General features: G+C 45.0%; 1 protein-coding gene across 1 annotated transcript in view; it reads left to right on the top strand.

Annotated features, from left to right (window-relative positions):
- Window positions 1-16,488, top strand: part of LOC124551232 — a 111,183-nt gene that overhangs the window by 68,136 nt on the left and 26,559 nt on the right. Inside the window, exon 4 of the mRNA XM_047126225.1 lies at window positions 3,283-3,410. Coding sequence (XP_046982181.1) covers window positions 3,283-3,410 — 128 coding nt within the window. The remainder of the gene's footprint in view (window positions 1-3,282; window positions 3,411-16,488) is intronic.

Genomic DNA, 16,488 nt, shown 5'->3' with positions numbered 1-16,488 from the left:
TTGGGATTGCAATTATGATATTCTTCTTGAAGTCTCATACATCTTGCTCACCAGATGGTAGAGGTTTGGCCGGACTGGCTCTCCCAAGGCCATCAGTAGTTCTAATGGAATGTTGTCTACTCCCGGGGCCTTGTTTCGACTTAGGTCTTTCAGTGCTCTGTCAAACTCTTCACGCAGTATCTTATCTCCCGTTTCATCTTCCTCTACATCCTCTTCCATTTCCATAATATCGTCCTCAAGTAGATGGCCCTTGTGTAGACCCTCTATATACTCCTTCCACCTCTCTGCTTTCCCTTCTTTGCTTAGAACTGGGTTTCCATCTGAGCTCTTGAAATTCATTGAAGTGATTCTCTTTTCTCCAAAGGTCTCTTTAATTTTCCTGTAGGCAGTATCTGTTTTACCCCTAGTGAGATAAGCCTCTACATCTTCCATAGTCAGTATCCTACCGTTATCCTGCATTCATGGAAGCACGTGGTCAGTGAAACTTGAACAGTATTACGTACTCTAACCACACTTTTCGGTGCTGTGAAGAATAGCGTACCTATGTCGACTGCTAGCCACTTCGGGTTCATGCCGCTGTGGCGCTGCAGAGAGCATGCGCCAATGTGAGACAGATTGCTTTTGATTAGTTGGAGTGAGTAGAACTGACAACAACATCTCGGTCCGCTAGGACCATTCGGCGTCGCTTCCGAAATGCTTACAGAATAATGTTGGGGCTCTCCTTCGAAAACAAGACCTTTCGGTACTTTCGCATACCGAACTGATCGGAAAAATGGCGAAAACATACAGAATAGGGCCCTAAGTCGTGGGAGGGCAAAGCAGAGGTGACCTGACTGCCACAGACAAAAGCAGCAACCACTGCTGAGCACTGCAGAGCGTCACTCAGTGTCCCAGCTGACTCCGGCTCTGCAACATGCAGCTCTCCGTTGCCAAAAGGTCCCATCAATCTATTCGCGATGGTCAGCGGTACTCCAGCCACTCCATCCCGTCACTACACGTTCTGCAACCACTGCCCCACAGACAAACGTCTGTGTAATCTGTCGGTAGGAATCTCTCAAGACCCTTATCGACATTTCCCAAAGTCCATAACATGTTGATAAACTAAATGTGCAAATCCTTTGGACTTTCCCTTGTGTGATCTTTCCCTGGATAATTCCAGTAGCGTCAGAAACACGCAGTAGCCATCATGTACTCACACCGTTCTTCTTTTGTAGGTATGTCTTTCTGTACTGAAACAACCTCACATGAGAATGAAATTCAAAACATCTCATACAGGTATAAAAATACCCAAATATGATTTTTAAAGGACATCATATCTACCATTGACTGTAAAAATTATTTATTTTCACAACTGCAATTTCGGTCTTATGGGCATTATCAAGTTGTATACAGCAAAAGATGAAAAATGAAGAACACAAAGACATATGTAGAATGGCTCTATTGTGCCATCCGTATGGCAGTTAAGTTACAAAAATGCTAAAAATAACACGTCTCTTACACTATGCATCAGTAGGAGTCAAAATTTACGAATCCACAGACATACATACATCTCATCATCCTATCTGTATGTTGAGTTTTCTAACTCTGAGACGATATCAACATTAAACAAGCGCGAGGATCGTAAAAATGGGATAAAATACATTTACTATTACCGATGTTCACATATAGTTCAAATGGCTCTAAGCACTACAGGACTTAGCATCTCAAGTCATCAGTCCTCTAGAACTTAGAACTACTTAAACCTAACTAACTTAAGGACATCACACACATCCATGCTCGAGGCAGGATTCGAACCTGCGACCCTAGCTGCAGCGCGGTTCCGGACTGAAGCGCCTTGAACCGCTCGGCCACAGCGGCCGGCGATATTCACATATTTAACACGAATTCCATCAAATCACTGTTCATGTACACAGTTTACGTAACTGAGGCAATCGGTGGGAAAAAATACTTACTCTTTGCTCTCGTCTGCGATTGTACATTTCAAAGTAAACGATCGATATCAGAATATCTTAATATCATGTTAATACTCGTTAACAGAATTTGACATTCTGTATTATGATACAGTGATATGGCATAAGGAGATATGATACGAAATTTATTTACTATGATCTGGGGCAATGGTACATATGGTACCGATCATAAAGTACTTGCAGTAGCCTGGATGGTCATAAAAGCAAGGCAAGAATAATCGCACATATCATCTTACATGTGTGTACACTGTAACATAAAAATCTATGGCCGGCCGTTGTGGCCGAGCGGTTCAAGGCGCTTAAGTCCGGAACCGCGCTGCTGCTACGGTCGCAGGTTCGAATCCTGCCTCGGGTATGGATGTGTGTGATGTCCTTAGGTTAGTTGCGTTTAAATAGTTTTAAGTCTAGGGGACTGATGACCTCAGATGTTAAGTCCCATAGTGCTTAGAGCCATTTGAACCAATTTTTGAAAAATCTGTGGGGGTGCACATGATTGGCCACGCAGGGTAGCCGTGCGGTGTAAGGCGGCTTGCCACGGTTCGCGCGGCTCCCCTCGCCGGTGGTTCGAGTCCTCCCTCGGGCATGGGTGTGTGTGTTGTCCTTAGTGTAAGTTAGTTTAAGTTAGGTTAAGCAGTGTGTAAGCCTAGGGACCGATGACCTCGGCAGTTTGGTCCCATAGTCCTTACCACAACTTTCCTTTGCACATGATTTTTGCTTGTTTTCATATAAAACAATACAGCTCACTGGAAATGTAGTAAGCACTATGCATATTGTAAAACTAGGATACACAGGCGCCTGTACAAATCTTTACATCCTCTGCATATCACTAAGTCAGAATCAAACAGACAAACTACGTATCCTCAGGTATGCTACCTTCCATTATTAGCTAGTAAATCTGACCAGAAACTATCTCAAACTCTCTTATTTCTAAAATCTGTCTAATCGCTAAGCGAGTCGTGTGGGTGATTTTTGAAGCAGTTGCATATTTCCATTTCTTCAATGGTGTTGATACTTTGACTCTCATGCAATGTTTGAACAATTTTTATGATTGAATGTACGTTAGGTAATGGTACTCCTCTCGCTCCACCTGGCGTGCCCTTTGAATGTATCACTGTAGTATGAGCTGTCCAACATCACTCCAAGGCATCTATACTGTAACTCTTACTATTACTGACAATGTATATCGATCTAGCTTCAAAGAGCAGATTCTGCTTTCACACAGTGTGTGAGCTGGTGTAGGCAGAAGGTGAAGGCTGTGCTGCTACAGAAATCTGATCAACTGGCTTGTTCACTAGTCTGTCTTCTTCTCTAGAACTCCAGGTCCTGCGGAAGGTCTACCTGGAACAGCTGTCCAGCTACTATCGAGACTTCACACAGCTGTTCTCAGTCGGTGTGACGCATCTCTCACGTCTGTTCATTCCCCTCGCATTCGAATACATGGTAAGTGGTGTTTTATCTCTTCTTTTAAGCTGTGTTGTATGCACGAGGGGTGAGAAAACGACACACAACACCCGATCAGTTCTCGGAGTTTGTTTCCTGGTTTACCTGGCTCATGCTGTAGCTATCTTAGGTTCTCCGGCTGTGATGTTAGACAACCCCTACCTCTACTTTTGTGAGCCTTGTGGGATTATTACGCAGGGAGCCTAAGCTCAGAACAGTTAAGGACAGGGAAGAAAATGGTCTGTACCTTTTTTCTCGTATTTTCTCAGAACTCCCTGAACACTTTTGGGAAACTTTGCATCAGGTGCTACTTTACAAGCCTAAGCCTGTTGAGTACATATTTAGTGGATATTTGCCTAGATTCTACTATCTGGTATCTTATGTCACCATCTGCAACTTTTGTTATTTAGAATGTGTTATTCCTATTGGAAGGAGGGTAGGAGAGTGCCAGAGTAATTACAGTATTTAATAAGGCGGCAGAGAAGTAAATTTTTGTGCACTGATATGGACACTGTCATGGACAATACCATAAGGATAGCTCGTCAAAGGTGAACAGAAGGTGATTTAAAAATCTCAGCATATGCAGCTGTTGTGTTGATATGGAAGGACAAAGAGCAGAAATTGGAAGAACAACTACTCGTAGATACATGCCAGTTGCTAACTGAACAAGGAAGCATGGGAATAAGGTAAACATAAAATGAGGTAATGAAAATCAGCATATAATATGAAAAACAAAATAAAGGATGTGAGTTGCAATGAAAAAATCTATTAAGTAAATAGATGTTTTCAAATATCTAGGAAGTAAGTTAAACAGATGTTGACTGGAATACTCTTTCAAATTCTAAAGGTGGCAGGGGTAAAATACAGGGAGCGAAAGGCTATTTACAATTTGTATAGAAACCAGATGGCAGTTATAAGAGTCGAGGGGCATGAAAGGGAAGCAGTGGTTGGGAAGGGAGTGAGAAAGGGTTGTAGCCTATCCCCGATGTTATTCGATCTGTATATTGAGCAAGCAGTAAAGGAAACAAAAGAAAAATTCGGAGTAGGTATTAAAACCCATGGAGGAGAAATAAATACTTTGAGATTCGCCGATGACATTGTAATTCTGTCAGATACAACAAGGGACCTGGAAGAGCAGTTGAACGGTATGGACAGTGTCTTGAAAGTAGGATATAAGATGAACATTAACAAAAGCAAAACGAGGATAATGAAATGTAGTCGAATTAAATCGGGTGATGTTGAGGGTATTAGATTAGGAAATGAGACGCTTAAAGTAGTAAATGAGTTTTGCTATTTGGGGAGCAAAATAACTGATGACGGTAGAAGTAGAGAGGATAGAAAATGTAGACTGGCAACGGCAGGGAAAGCGATTTTGAAGAAGTGAAATTTGTTAACATCGAGTATAGGTTTAAGTGTCAGGAAGTCGTTTCTGAAAGTATTTGTATGGAGTGTAGCCATGTATGAAGTGAAACATGGACGATAAATAGTTTGGACAAGAAGAGAATAGAAGCATTCGAAATGTGGTGCTAAAGAAGAATGCTGAAGATTAGATGGGTAGATCACATAACTAATGAGGACGTAGTGAACAGGATTGGAGAGAAGAGAAACTTGTGGTACAACTTGACTAGAAGAAGGGATCGGTTGGTAGGGCATATTCTGAGGCATCAAGGGATCACCAATTTAGCATTGGAGGGCAGCGTGGAGGGTAAATATCGTAGAGGGAGACCAAGAGATGAATACACTAAACAGGTCCAGAAGGATGTAGATTGCAGTAGATACTGGGAGATGAAGAAGCTTGCACAGGATAGAGTAGCATGGAGAGCTGCATCCTACCAGTCTGTGGACTGAAGACCACAACAACAACAAACAAGTTAACCAGGGCAGGAGCCACCGTACAAGAAATTTCTGACGGGATGTAAAATTGTTCAAAATATTTTTATCGTGTATCAGACATAATTAGGAATTGGAAAATACTTTCCAAAGCAATTATCGTGATATACACGTAATAATATCTGCCAGTTTTGAACTATGGAACAGTATTTTGGACCTGTACAAAGGAAGATCTGAGATGAATACAAGCTACAGAGATGTGCTTTCTACAAGGGATCATGGACACGATGAGAAGGAACAGTATAAGAAATGAAACAAAAGAAACACAATTCAGATCACTCGCCTAATTGGAATTATGGAGGAAAATAGAATGGAATAGTTTGGACACGTTAAAAGGATGTTAAAAAAAGACTACCAGGAAGAGCTCTGGAATGGGCAGAATCTTGAAGAAGACGAAATGGAGGGCCAGGAACAATATGGAGAGACCAGGTAAAGGATCATGAGAATCGAAGAGAGTTACCGTGGTAGAAAATGGTAAACGACAGACTGTGGGAGGAAAGAGAAGGTAGGAACGAATTTTGTGTACAGCCTACGAAGGTAGGAACGTCTCAGGAAAAAGAGACGATGAGGATGCTGTAAAGGATATTCTTAGCGGAAGGGTTGCACGTCTGTCTGAACGATTTTCTTCAGTCGTCGATGGTCCCGTGGCGGCTGTTGTGGCCGAGTGGTTCCAAGCGCTTCAATCTGGAACCGCGCGACCGCTATGGTCGCCGGTTCGAGTTCTGCCTCGGGAATGGAAGTTTGTGATGTCCTTAGGTCAGTTAGGTTTAAGTAATTCTAAGTTCTAGGGGTCTGATGACCTCAGATGCTAAGTCCCATAGTGCTCAGAGCCATTTTGATGGTCCTGTTCTCGCAGAATCTTTTTCCTGCTGCAGTGATGTCGGAGATCTGATGTTTTTCCAGATTCCTGATATCTACGGTACACTCGTGAAATGGTCGTACGGGAAAATCCTCACTTCATCGCTACCTCGGAGATGCTGTATCTGTTCGCTCGTGCGCCGACTACAACACCACGCTCAAACTCACTTAAATCTTGATAACCTGTCATTGTAACAGCAGTGATCGATCTAACAACTGCGCCAGACACTTGTTGTCTTAAATAGGAGTTACAGACCACACCGCCGTATTCCTGCTGTTTACATACCTCTGTATTTGAATACGCATGCCTGTATCAGTTTCTTTGGCGTTTCAGGGTATATTCTTCAGCTGCTACCGACAATGCTAGAAGCACTAAAATTTTGTTTTACTTAAACTGCCAAGACATGGCGTACATTCATCAAATACATCTGACTTACTAGTAGTAGACATTCTATTGATACAGAATAATTCAACTCTTTTTAATGTATGAAAATTGTCCTTCGAAAATAGGACACTAAAATGTATTCTCTTAAAACTGTAGGACAAATATTTGACAAAGGACATTTTTTAATAAATGGTTGTTGCTTTTCAAAATATGTTAACATCTTTATTAAGATTTTCTTGAATTTCATAAATCTGGAAAGATTTTGGACGTGGTAGTGACTATAACAGTTTGATTTCGAAAGTGCTATACTGAGAACAAAATTCAGAAACATAAATCTCACAAATCTACCTGCTTCTATTGTAATTCCTTTATCATGGAGCCGTAATGTCAGGATAAGTGATGAATATAACACATACCTATAGTATAGGTACGATTTGTCTACAAACGTCAAGCAATATCTAGTCTTGAAGGTTTCATTTACTCCAGAAATACCTGTAAGTAGCTATCAGTCGTATAAGATCCCCCACAATTTCTCTCCTGATACTGCAGTGCATTTCATTTTAAGACAGTCGGACCTTTCGAAGGCAGACAACTTAGAAACACGTCACACCTGGCTAAAGTACTGCAACCGTGTGCCTACTGGGCATGACGGGTGTAACCGCCCTGTTAAATTGTTGGAAACTTACTCGCCGGTGTCGTAATTTTGAAATAAGAGATAATATGACTGTGGCGTAATAAATATTTCGCGTGAAGCGCCGTTGCGACACAGGCGAAGGTCAGTTGTCGAAATTAAAGGTTCAAATGGCTCTAAGCACTATGGGGCTTAACATCTGAGGTCATCAGTCCCATAGACTTAGAACTACTTAAACCTAACTAACCTAAGGACATTACACACACCCATGCCCGAGGCAGGATTCGAAACTGCGACCATAGCAGCAGCGCGGTTCAGGACTGAAGCGCCTAGAACCGCTCGGCCAATGAGGCCGGGGTGGAAACTAAGCCACTGAATATTATAATTAACGTTACTAAAGAACACACCTGACTGACTACACAAAATAAGAGGGCACGTGCATTCAAAAGTGAGTGGTTAAAAATAAAAATCAATATCGCAAAGGTAATGGGTCATAAGTGTAGTTACGTCGGTACACACTCAGTTGTATGCGAACGTACGATCGGGATAGAGGCACGCTCGTTGTAAATACTATCTTTCCCCGTGGCCTGGATCAAAGGAATTGTGATTAAAATGCATTTATTCATCTAAGAAAAAAAATAATCGGACGTCGCAACTAAATGAAAAGGGAAATTGCAGGTTCTGAATGTCACGGCAAATAAATTGACATTGACATTGGCGGCCACGAGTGCCCGAATCATCGCTTTGGTTCGTTCCAAGATGCCTGGACACTTCCATTATTGAGAGCCCTTTGTGGTGTGCGTACTGTAAGACCTTCGGTACACACACCATCAGATTGTTTGACTTGTCGCTCTAACGAAGTAGGCGAGTGTCAGCAATATGTCTCGTGGTCTTATCGCGGCGTGTTTATCTTCTGCCGTTACATCAGACGATAGAAATGCCACTTGCACGCTTAGAGTAGCAGATTGACAGTGATCAACTTTAAACAGAGCTTGATTAATTTTCACACACATTTATTAAAATAATAAAAAGCATAGTTATTAAGTAACTTGATTCTGGATGCTGTTTACAATTGACAATCTGAAGTTCCTTTGGTCTTGGTACGTTAATCTTATTCTCACATATATCTCTGATACTTGACAAAGTCTAATACGCGGATCGGCGGGAGCAGAATTTGGTCCGTCTCTAAGAAAGCACCTGCGCTGTTTTGCTTAGCGGGGCGCGCTCTATTGGGAAAGTTGCGTACGCGCTGACTACGCGGAACTATGTACACAACACCCTTCTTGGCACAAAGTAACAAAGTGGACGTGTTCAAACCGCGGTATTGACCGCTAGGCATGGTTGAACTACAGACAATACGAGCCGTATACCTCCTTCCTGGTGGAATGACTGTAACTGATCGGCTGTCTGATCCCCTCTGTCTGATATGGGCTGTTGATGCATGGTGGGTTTAGTGACAGTGAAAAGGACTGTGTCTGTGATACAGTATCCACAGTCAACGTTGGTCTTCAGGAATTCTGGGAACCGGGGTGATGCAAAACTTTTTTTGATGTGTGCATACTGAAATTGACATTGGCAGCCACGAATGGAAAGAGATGAACACATTCACGTACCTCTATTGTTGAGCAGCGCCGTTGTGAAGATCGTCGCCTCTATCTAAATTCTCCATACAAAATTAAAACAATACTAATCTTCCAGAGCTGCAGGAGCTGGAATACATGGTATCGTAGATAATCATATTGTTCATAAATTGCTTTCATTGTATAATACAATTTCACTTTAAAACTACACAGCACGTCTAATCACCAGGACACGAGAACAATGAAAGGAAACAAACACTAAAACTAATTAACGAAGAGAGTAAAGCTTCTTTTGTCAGTCAGTGTTAAATAGTTTTCACATTAATCTTTGGTATGAGAGTCGAATAATTATCTAAACATTTATTTCAAAATATGATTAACTTCCTTTAAACGGGCCTGTGATTAACTGTCACACAGAAGAAATAACCATAGAGGTATCAATCCTCTCCTTTTTAATGACCAACAACTCACAAAACTTCTCTTCCTATCAACATTAATCATAGGAACTATCCTGTCCATTTAATCAAATTCCGGATTTGGGGTTTGAATAGGACTTGAGATCAACTTACTTTCATTTATTCCGCTTCTAACAAGAAATAAAAATATAATGATAAATGAATCATCAATTAAATAGTTTATTGTCCGAGCAATTTCATCAACGACAACGCAGGGTGACGTCTGTTGACTTGGTTCATTAATCTGCAAACACTAGAACATGACTGATATGATTCATATAACAAAGCCCATTTATTGCAGAGAAGCCAAAGTGTGTACTGTAGCGTCGGCTATGAGTTACACCACGTGATGATTGTTATAACTTCCTTTGTATTATGTCTGCACGCTAAACAACAATTCAAGCAAATTGTATTAATGGAGATTATTGCAGTAAGTTCAAAAAATGGTTCAAATTTCTCTAAGTACTATGGGATATAACATCAGTCCCCTAGACTTAGAACTACTTAAACCTAACTAATCTAAGGACATCACACACACCCATGTCCGAGGCAGGATTAGAACCTGCGGCAGTAGCAGCAGTGCGGTTCCAGACTGAAGCGCCTAGAACCGCTTGGCCACAGCGGCCGGCTGCAGTAAGTTAAACTGATAATACTTAACTTTGCATATTCACAAAGGTGTGTCGGAAGCAAATGGCGACATGCAAATAATCATTGTCCTTTGGTGTATACAATTTCAGTGCAAGCAAAACAATACAATTCACTCAAAAAATGTTTAAATGTGTGTGAAATCTTATGGGAGTTAACTGCAAAGGTCATCAGTCCCTAAGCTTACGCTCTACTTAACCTAAACTATCCTAAGGACAAACACACACACCCATGCCCGAGGCAGGACTCGAACCTCCGCCGGGACCACACAATTCACTGCTGTAGCGTTCGTATGACGTCTCCTCTTCCACTCCGCCCTCGGCTATTTTTTTTTCTTTATTGATTTTCAATTCCCCCCGAAGGGGGCGGGCTGGCAGCAGCTTACTACGCTGCTCTACAGCCTACAGACTTTTTTTTAAATAAAGGAAGAAGAAAGAAACGAGGAAAAAACAGGCGATAAAATGGCGATTTAAAGTGTACAAGGGCGTAAAATGGCGGAAAGGTAAAACAGAAAGCAAAAGGGGTTGGCAATGTAGATAAAAGACACAGGAATAAGACAAGTAACATAGTAGACACACAATTAAAAAACATGGCGACAGTCTGGTTTCTGTTCGCAAGTGATAAAAAGCACACCCAGCGACAGTATCATGGCTGTTCGCTACACTTCCCAAAAGACACAACACGGAGCACGCACTGGAAAAACACACTGTAAAACACTGCACGAAAAAGGCGGCACAAAGATGGCACTCCCGATCCAAGGCAGATGGTGGGGGGGACCTGGAGTAGGGGGAAAAACAAGGAGGGAGGAGAGGAAAAAACGAAAAGGGGGGGGAACCAAGGAGGGAGAGGACTAATAAAGGGGGAGAAGGGCAAACACAAGGGGGAATGAGAGGAGGCAGAGGAGGGAAATGTAAAAGGACGCGGGGGAGAGAAGGGGGCAAAGAGAGGGGAGGTGGGGAAGAAAGAGGATGGAGGGGGGGGGGAGAGGGAGCCCAGGAAAAGGACAGAGGAAAGGAGGGGGAGTGAGGATCAGAGTTAACAGGAGGGGTAAATGGAGGGAGAGAGGGCATCATCCGGGAGGGGGAGTTGATGGAAGCGACCTTGGGAAAGGAGAAGTAGGGTGTAGAGATGGAGGGTAGGGGGGACACAACGGTGAAGACGTAGCAGGGGGTGGGGATCGGAGAGGAGAGGAGCAACCAGGGGGTGAGGGGGTTCAAGACGGCGGGAGGTGTAGAGGATGTGGATATGTTCGAGGAATAGGAGCAGATGGGGGAAAGGAATGAGATCATAGAGGATCCGCGTGGGGGACGGGAGGCGTATACGGAAGGCGAGGCGGAGTGCATGGCGCTCAAGGATCTGGAGGGCCTTATAGAATTTGGGGGTTGCCCCACGGCTAGGTGGCGAGGCGCTTATATTCTCTTTGTGTAGAGGTCGCTCCTTTCTCGGTGTCGGTGTCGTCCTAGAGAGGGGTCTGTCAGCGTGCTATTGGCTGGCGTCGTCTCACAGCCCTCTCTGCTCTTCCGTTCTCGATCTTCGCGCCAGCGCTTGCCGTTACGCCGGAAAACCTTGCGCACGGTGTGATACTTCAGTGGACGCAGGAGAGAGGAACAGATACTGTTCCTGAACAGATAATTCAGATAATAATTTATTCTAAATCTACACTCCTGGAAATGGAAAAAAGAACACATTGACACCGGTGTGTCAGACCCACCATACTTGCTCCGGACACTGCGAGAGGGCTGTACAAGCAATGATCACACGCATGGCACAGCGGACACACCAGGAACCGCGGTGTTGGCCGTCGAATGGCGCTAGCTGCGCAGCATTTGTGCACCGCCGCCGTCAGTGTCAGCCAGTTTGCCGTGGCATACGGAGCTCCATCGCAGTATTTAACACTGATAGCATGCCGCGACCGCGTGGACGTGAACCGTATGTGCAGTTGACGGACTTTGAGCGAGGGCGTATAGTGGGCATGCGGGAGGCCGGGTGGACGTACCGCCGAATTGCTCAACACGTGGGGCGTGAGGTCTCCACAGTACATCGATGTTGTCGCCAGTGGTCGGCGGAAGGTGCACGTGCCCATCGACCTGGGACCGGACCGCAGCGACGCACGGATGCACGCCAAGACCGTAGGATCCTACGCAGTGCCGTAGGGGACCGCACCGCCACTTCCCAGTAAATTAGGGACACTGTTGCTCCTGGGGTATCGGCGAGGACCATTCGCAACCGTCTCCATGAAGCTGGGCTACGGTCCCGCACACCGTTAGGCCGTCTTCCGCTCACGCCCCAACATTGTGCAGCCCGCCTCCAGTGGTGTCGCGACAGGCGTGAATGGAGGGACGAATGGAGACGTGTCGTCTTCAGCGATGAGAGTCGCTTCTGCCTTGGTGCCAATGATGGTCGTATGCGTGTTTGGCGCCGTGCAGTTGAGCGCCACAATCAGGACTGCATACGACCGAGGCACACAGGGCCAACACCCGGCATCATGGTGTGGGGAGCGATCTCCTACACTGGCCGTACACCACTGGTGATCGTCGAGGGGACACTGAATAGTGCACGGTACATCCAAACCGTCATCGAACCCATCGTTCTACCATTCCTTGACCGGCAAGGGAACTTGCTGTTCCAACAGGACAATGCACGTCCGCGTGTACCCCGTGCCACCCAACGTGCTCTAGAAGGTGTAAGTCAACTACCCTGGCCAGCAAGATCTCCGGATCTGTCCCCCATTGAGCATGTTTGGGACTGGATGAAGCGTCGTCTCACGCGGTCTGCACGTCCAGCACGAACGCTGGTCCAACTGAGGCGCCAGGTGGAAATGGCATGGCAAGCCGTTCCACAGGACTACATCCAGCATCTCTACGATCGTCTCCATGGGAGAATAGCAGCCTGCATTGCTGCGAAGGGTGGATATACACTGTACTAGTGCCGACATTGTGCATGCTCTGTTGCCTGTGTCTATGTGCCTGTGGTTCTGTCAGTGTGATCATGTGATGTATCTGACCCCAGGAATGTGTCAATAAAGTTTCCCCTTCCTGGGACAATGACTTCACGGTGTTCTTATTTCAATTTCCAGGAGTGTAATATCAAATTGTAAAAATAATACATAATTGTGTTTCTTGTCTGTGTTTTGAAAGCAATATATGAATAATAATTTATTCTACATCTAATATAAAATTGTAAAAATAATACATAATTGTGTTTCTCGTCTGTGTTTTGAAAGCAATATATGAAGACTTACCTAGTGGCTTGCTACGCCTAACGCAAGAAAGGATTTTCTGTTGGGGTTGTCTCCCTTAGCCTTTGGAGTTTCTCCTCCACCACAAGTCAGTGGTTCCCTTCTCATTTAATCCCCAGAAAGGAGGCTTGCCTCATCTGCCAGCTACAACATTCTGAAGTGTTTCTTCTTTGCTGTCGCTGCCATTAAGGTCTTCACCCGTAACCCTGGGCATGGGTTCCGTGTTATACCCCACGGGACTGGGTCCCGCTGGCCGCGGTGGTCTCGCGGTTCTAGGCGCGCAGTCCGGAACCGTGCGACTGCTACGGTCGCAGGTTCGAATCCTGCCTCAGGCATGGATGTGTGTGATGTCCTTAGGTTAGTTAGGTTTAAGTAGTTCTAAGTTCTAGGGGACTGATGACCACTGCAGTTGTGTCCCATAGTGCTCAGAGCCATTTGAACCATTTGATTGGGTCCCTGCCTGATCTCAGCCATCCTGTGACTCCGACTTACTAAGGTGTAGGATGCCCTCCCCCGTGACGAGATGCGCCAGACAGGTATTACCCCAGTGGAGGAATAGGGAAGGGGTTCCTTCCTCCCTGGAGCAGGGTTAATGATCATGTATGGTGCTACAATGAAAGAGACAAAAGGATCAACGAAAATATTACTTTGAATGGAGAACCACTCAAAATGGTAGTACAGTTTCACTTATTTAGGGAGTGAAATATGTAGTAATGGAAGAATAACCAACAAAATTAATAGGAGGCTACAGAGGGGAGGCAATTTTTATCATCAATAAAACACCTGATTTGGAACAAGGAAGTTTCAGAAAAAGCAAAACTCCTTATGTATAAGAGTTATTACTTCCCTATTGTCGTCTATGGAGGAGAAACATGGACAGTGACAGAAACGGTTCGAATGGCTCTGAGCACTATGGGACTCAACTGCTGTGGTCATCAGTCCCCCAGAACTTAGAACTAGCAGCAGCGCGGCTCCGGACTGGAGCGCCTAGAACCGCACGGCCACAGCGGCCGGCCAACAGAAACGGACTGGAGCAGACTGCAAGCAGGGGAAATGAAATTTCTCACAGCAGTTAAGGGAAAAACAAGAATGGTCAGAGTAAGGAATATAGACATTAACAAGGACCTTATGGGAGAAGAAATTGAAAAAAAGAGATTAAGATGGTACGGGTATGTTAAGAGGATGCGTGTACAGAGACTCCCCAAAATTACAGAAGAACTAAAGATGGGTGGAAAAAGACCTAGAGGGCGCCAAAGAACACGGTGGAAAACGGGAGTGAGAATATCTGTGGAAAGGAGAGGTGTGAGCTGGCAGCAAGTGGAGGAAGAAAAGTGATGGGAGCACCAAGCCAAATCGAGAGGACTTGTCAGCACCCAGACCCGGCAGTAGCTGGAGCGGGATCCGGATATAGATAGATAGAATTGTGTTTCTGTAGTTGCAGAGTCAGCTGCTAACAGTAGATTTTAATGTAGAAATATATACATATAGAAAAGTTTTGTAAATCTGTCACTCTTCAGTACAGTGTTTATTCAGAAGATGTCGAGGCCCGGCCACTGCGAAGGTTTGTAAATGTTATTCAGCTGACAAAGACGCAAGAAAGGCTAAGAGTATGGATGTTCAAACTTAAGTACACTAGTGGCTGGAGGTCCAGAGAGGGGATGCTTGCGTCTGATTGGCAGCAGCGCAATCCTTCGTGGCAGGCGATACCCTATGCCACGGTGGTGACTGTAGGAAGCACGGCAGCATAACTGGCGGAGCACGTGTTTGAATGTGCAGCCGACCGGATAGCGGCCGATACCGCACCCCTCCCCGCCAAACTTGGAAGGTAGAGTGAGAGGTTCAAAATGGTTCGAATGGCTCTACTATGGGACTTAACATCTGAGGTCATCAGTCCCCTACACTTAGAACTACTTAAAACTAACTAACCTAAGGACATCACACACATCCATGCCCGAGGCAGGATTCGAACCTGCGACCGTAGCAGCAGTGAGGTTCCAGGCTGTAGCGCCTAGAACCGCTCGGCCACCTCGGCCGGCTATCTCCTCAAAGTCTGGTGTACAGACATAGGCGGGAACCTTCTCTGTAGTGTGGATGACATTGTCTCTCAAGCTGGTACCCACAGTGGCGAACTTCATACAGTTAAGATGAAAGCATTCTCTGTACGTTTATGTTGCTATACAGCGACAATATCCTGCTGCACCATACATTAAATGTGTATCTCCAACTATCATGACAAGTAATGTTCCATCTTTGACTACATGTCATAGACGACACTAACACACCTCGACATGGTTACATCACAGGCTGTCTGGTGTAATGGACAACTGACAATAGGGATAGCGGTGTGTGTGCGGCAAAGGCTAATGCGCTAGCGTGATACGTGCGATCATCACGTGACAAATGTGTCGTGAGCGAACTTGTGTCTGGTGACCAGTGGTGCACCCTATTAATCACCCGCTGGCTGTTCCAGTGTACAACAAATGCCTGGGATCTTTGAGAGAGTGTGGCAGAACTGCATGCACTGAGACTGCTGTCGTCGCCTTCGACAATAGCTATGAGCTACAATGTTGGTATGTACGAGGTGCATTCAAGTTCTAAGGCCTCCGATTTTTTTTCTAATTAACTACTCACCCGAAATCGATGAAACTGGCGTTACTTCTCGACGTAATCGCCCTGCAGACGTATACATTTTTCACAACGCTGACGCCATGATTCCATGGCAGCGGCGAAGGCTTCTTTAGGAGTCTGTTTTGACGACTGGAAAATCGCTGAGGCAATAGCAGCACAGCTGGTGAATGTGCGGCCACGGAGAGTGTCTTTCATTGTTGGAAAAAGCCAAAAGTCACTAGGAGCCAGGTCAGGTGAGTAGAGAGCATGAGGAATCACTTCAAAGTTGTTATCACGAAGAAACTGTTGCATAACGTTAGCTCGATGTGCGGGTGCGTTGTCTTGGTGAAACAGCACACGCGCAGACCTTCCCGGACGCTTTTGTTGCAGTGCAGGAAGGAAATTGTTCTTCAAAACATTTTCGTAGAATGCACCTGTTACCGTAGTGCCCTTTGGAACGAAACGAGTAAGGATTACGCCCTCACTGTCCCAGAACATGGACACCATCATTTTTTCAGCACTGGCGGTTACCCGAAATACACTCCTGGAAATTGAAATAAGAACACCGTGAATTCATTGTCCCAGGAAGGGGAAACTTTATTGACACATTCCTGGGGTCAGATACATCACATGATCACACTGACAGAACCACAGGCACATAGACACAGGCAACAGAGCATGCACAATGTCGGCACTAGTACAGTGTATATCTACCTTTCGCAGCAATGCAGGCTGCTATTCTCCCATGGAGACGATCGTAGAGATGCTGGATGTAGTCCTGTGGAACGG

This window comes from Schistocerca americana, chromosome 9 (assembly GCF_021461395.2).
Source record: "Schistocerca americana isolate TAMUIC-IGC-003095 chromosome 9, iqSchAmer2.1, whole genome shotgun sequence".
NCBI lineage: Eukaryota > Metazoa > Arthropoda > Insecta > Orthoptera > Acrididae > Schistocerca > Schistocerca americana.
The sequence above is the reverse complement of the archived record's forward strand: the minus strand, read 5'-3'. Positions and strand labels throughout refer to the sequence as shown.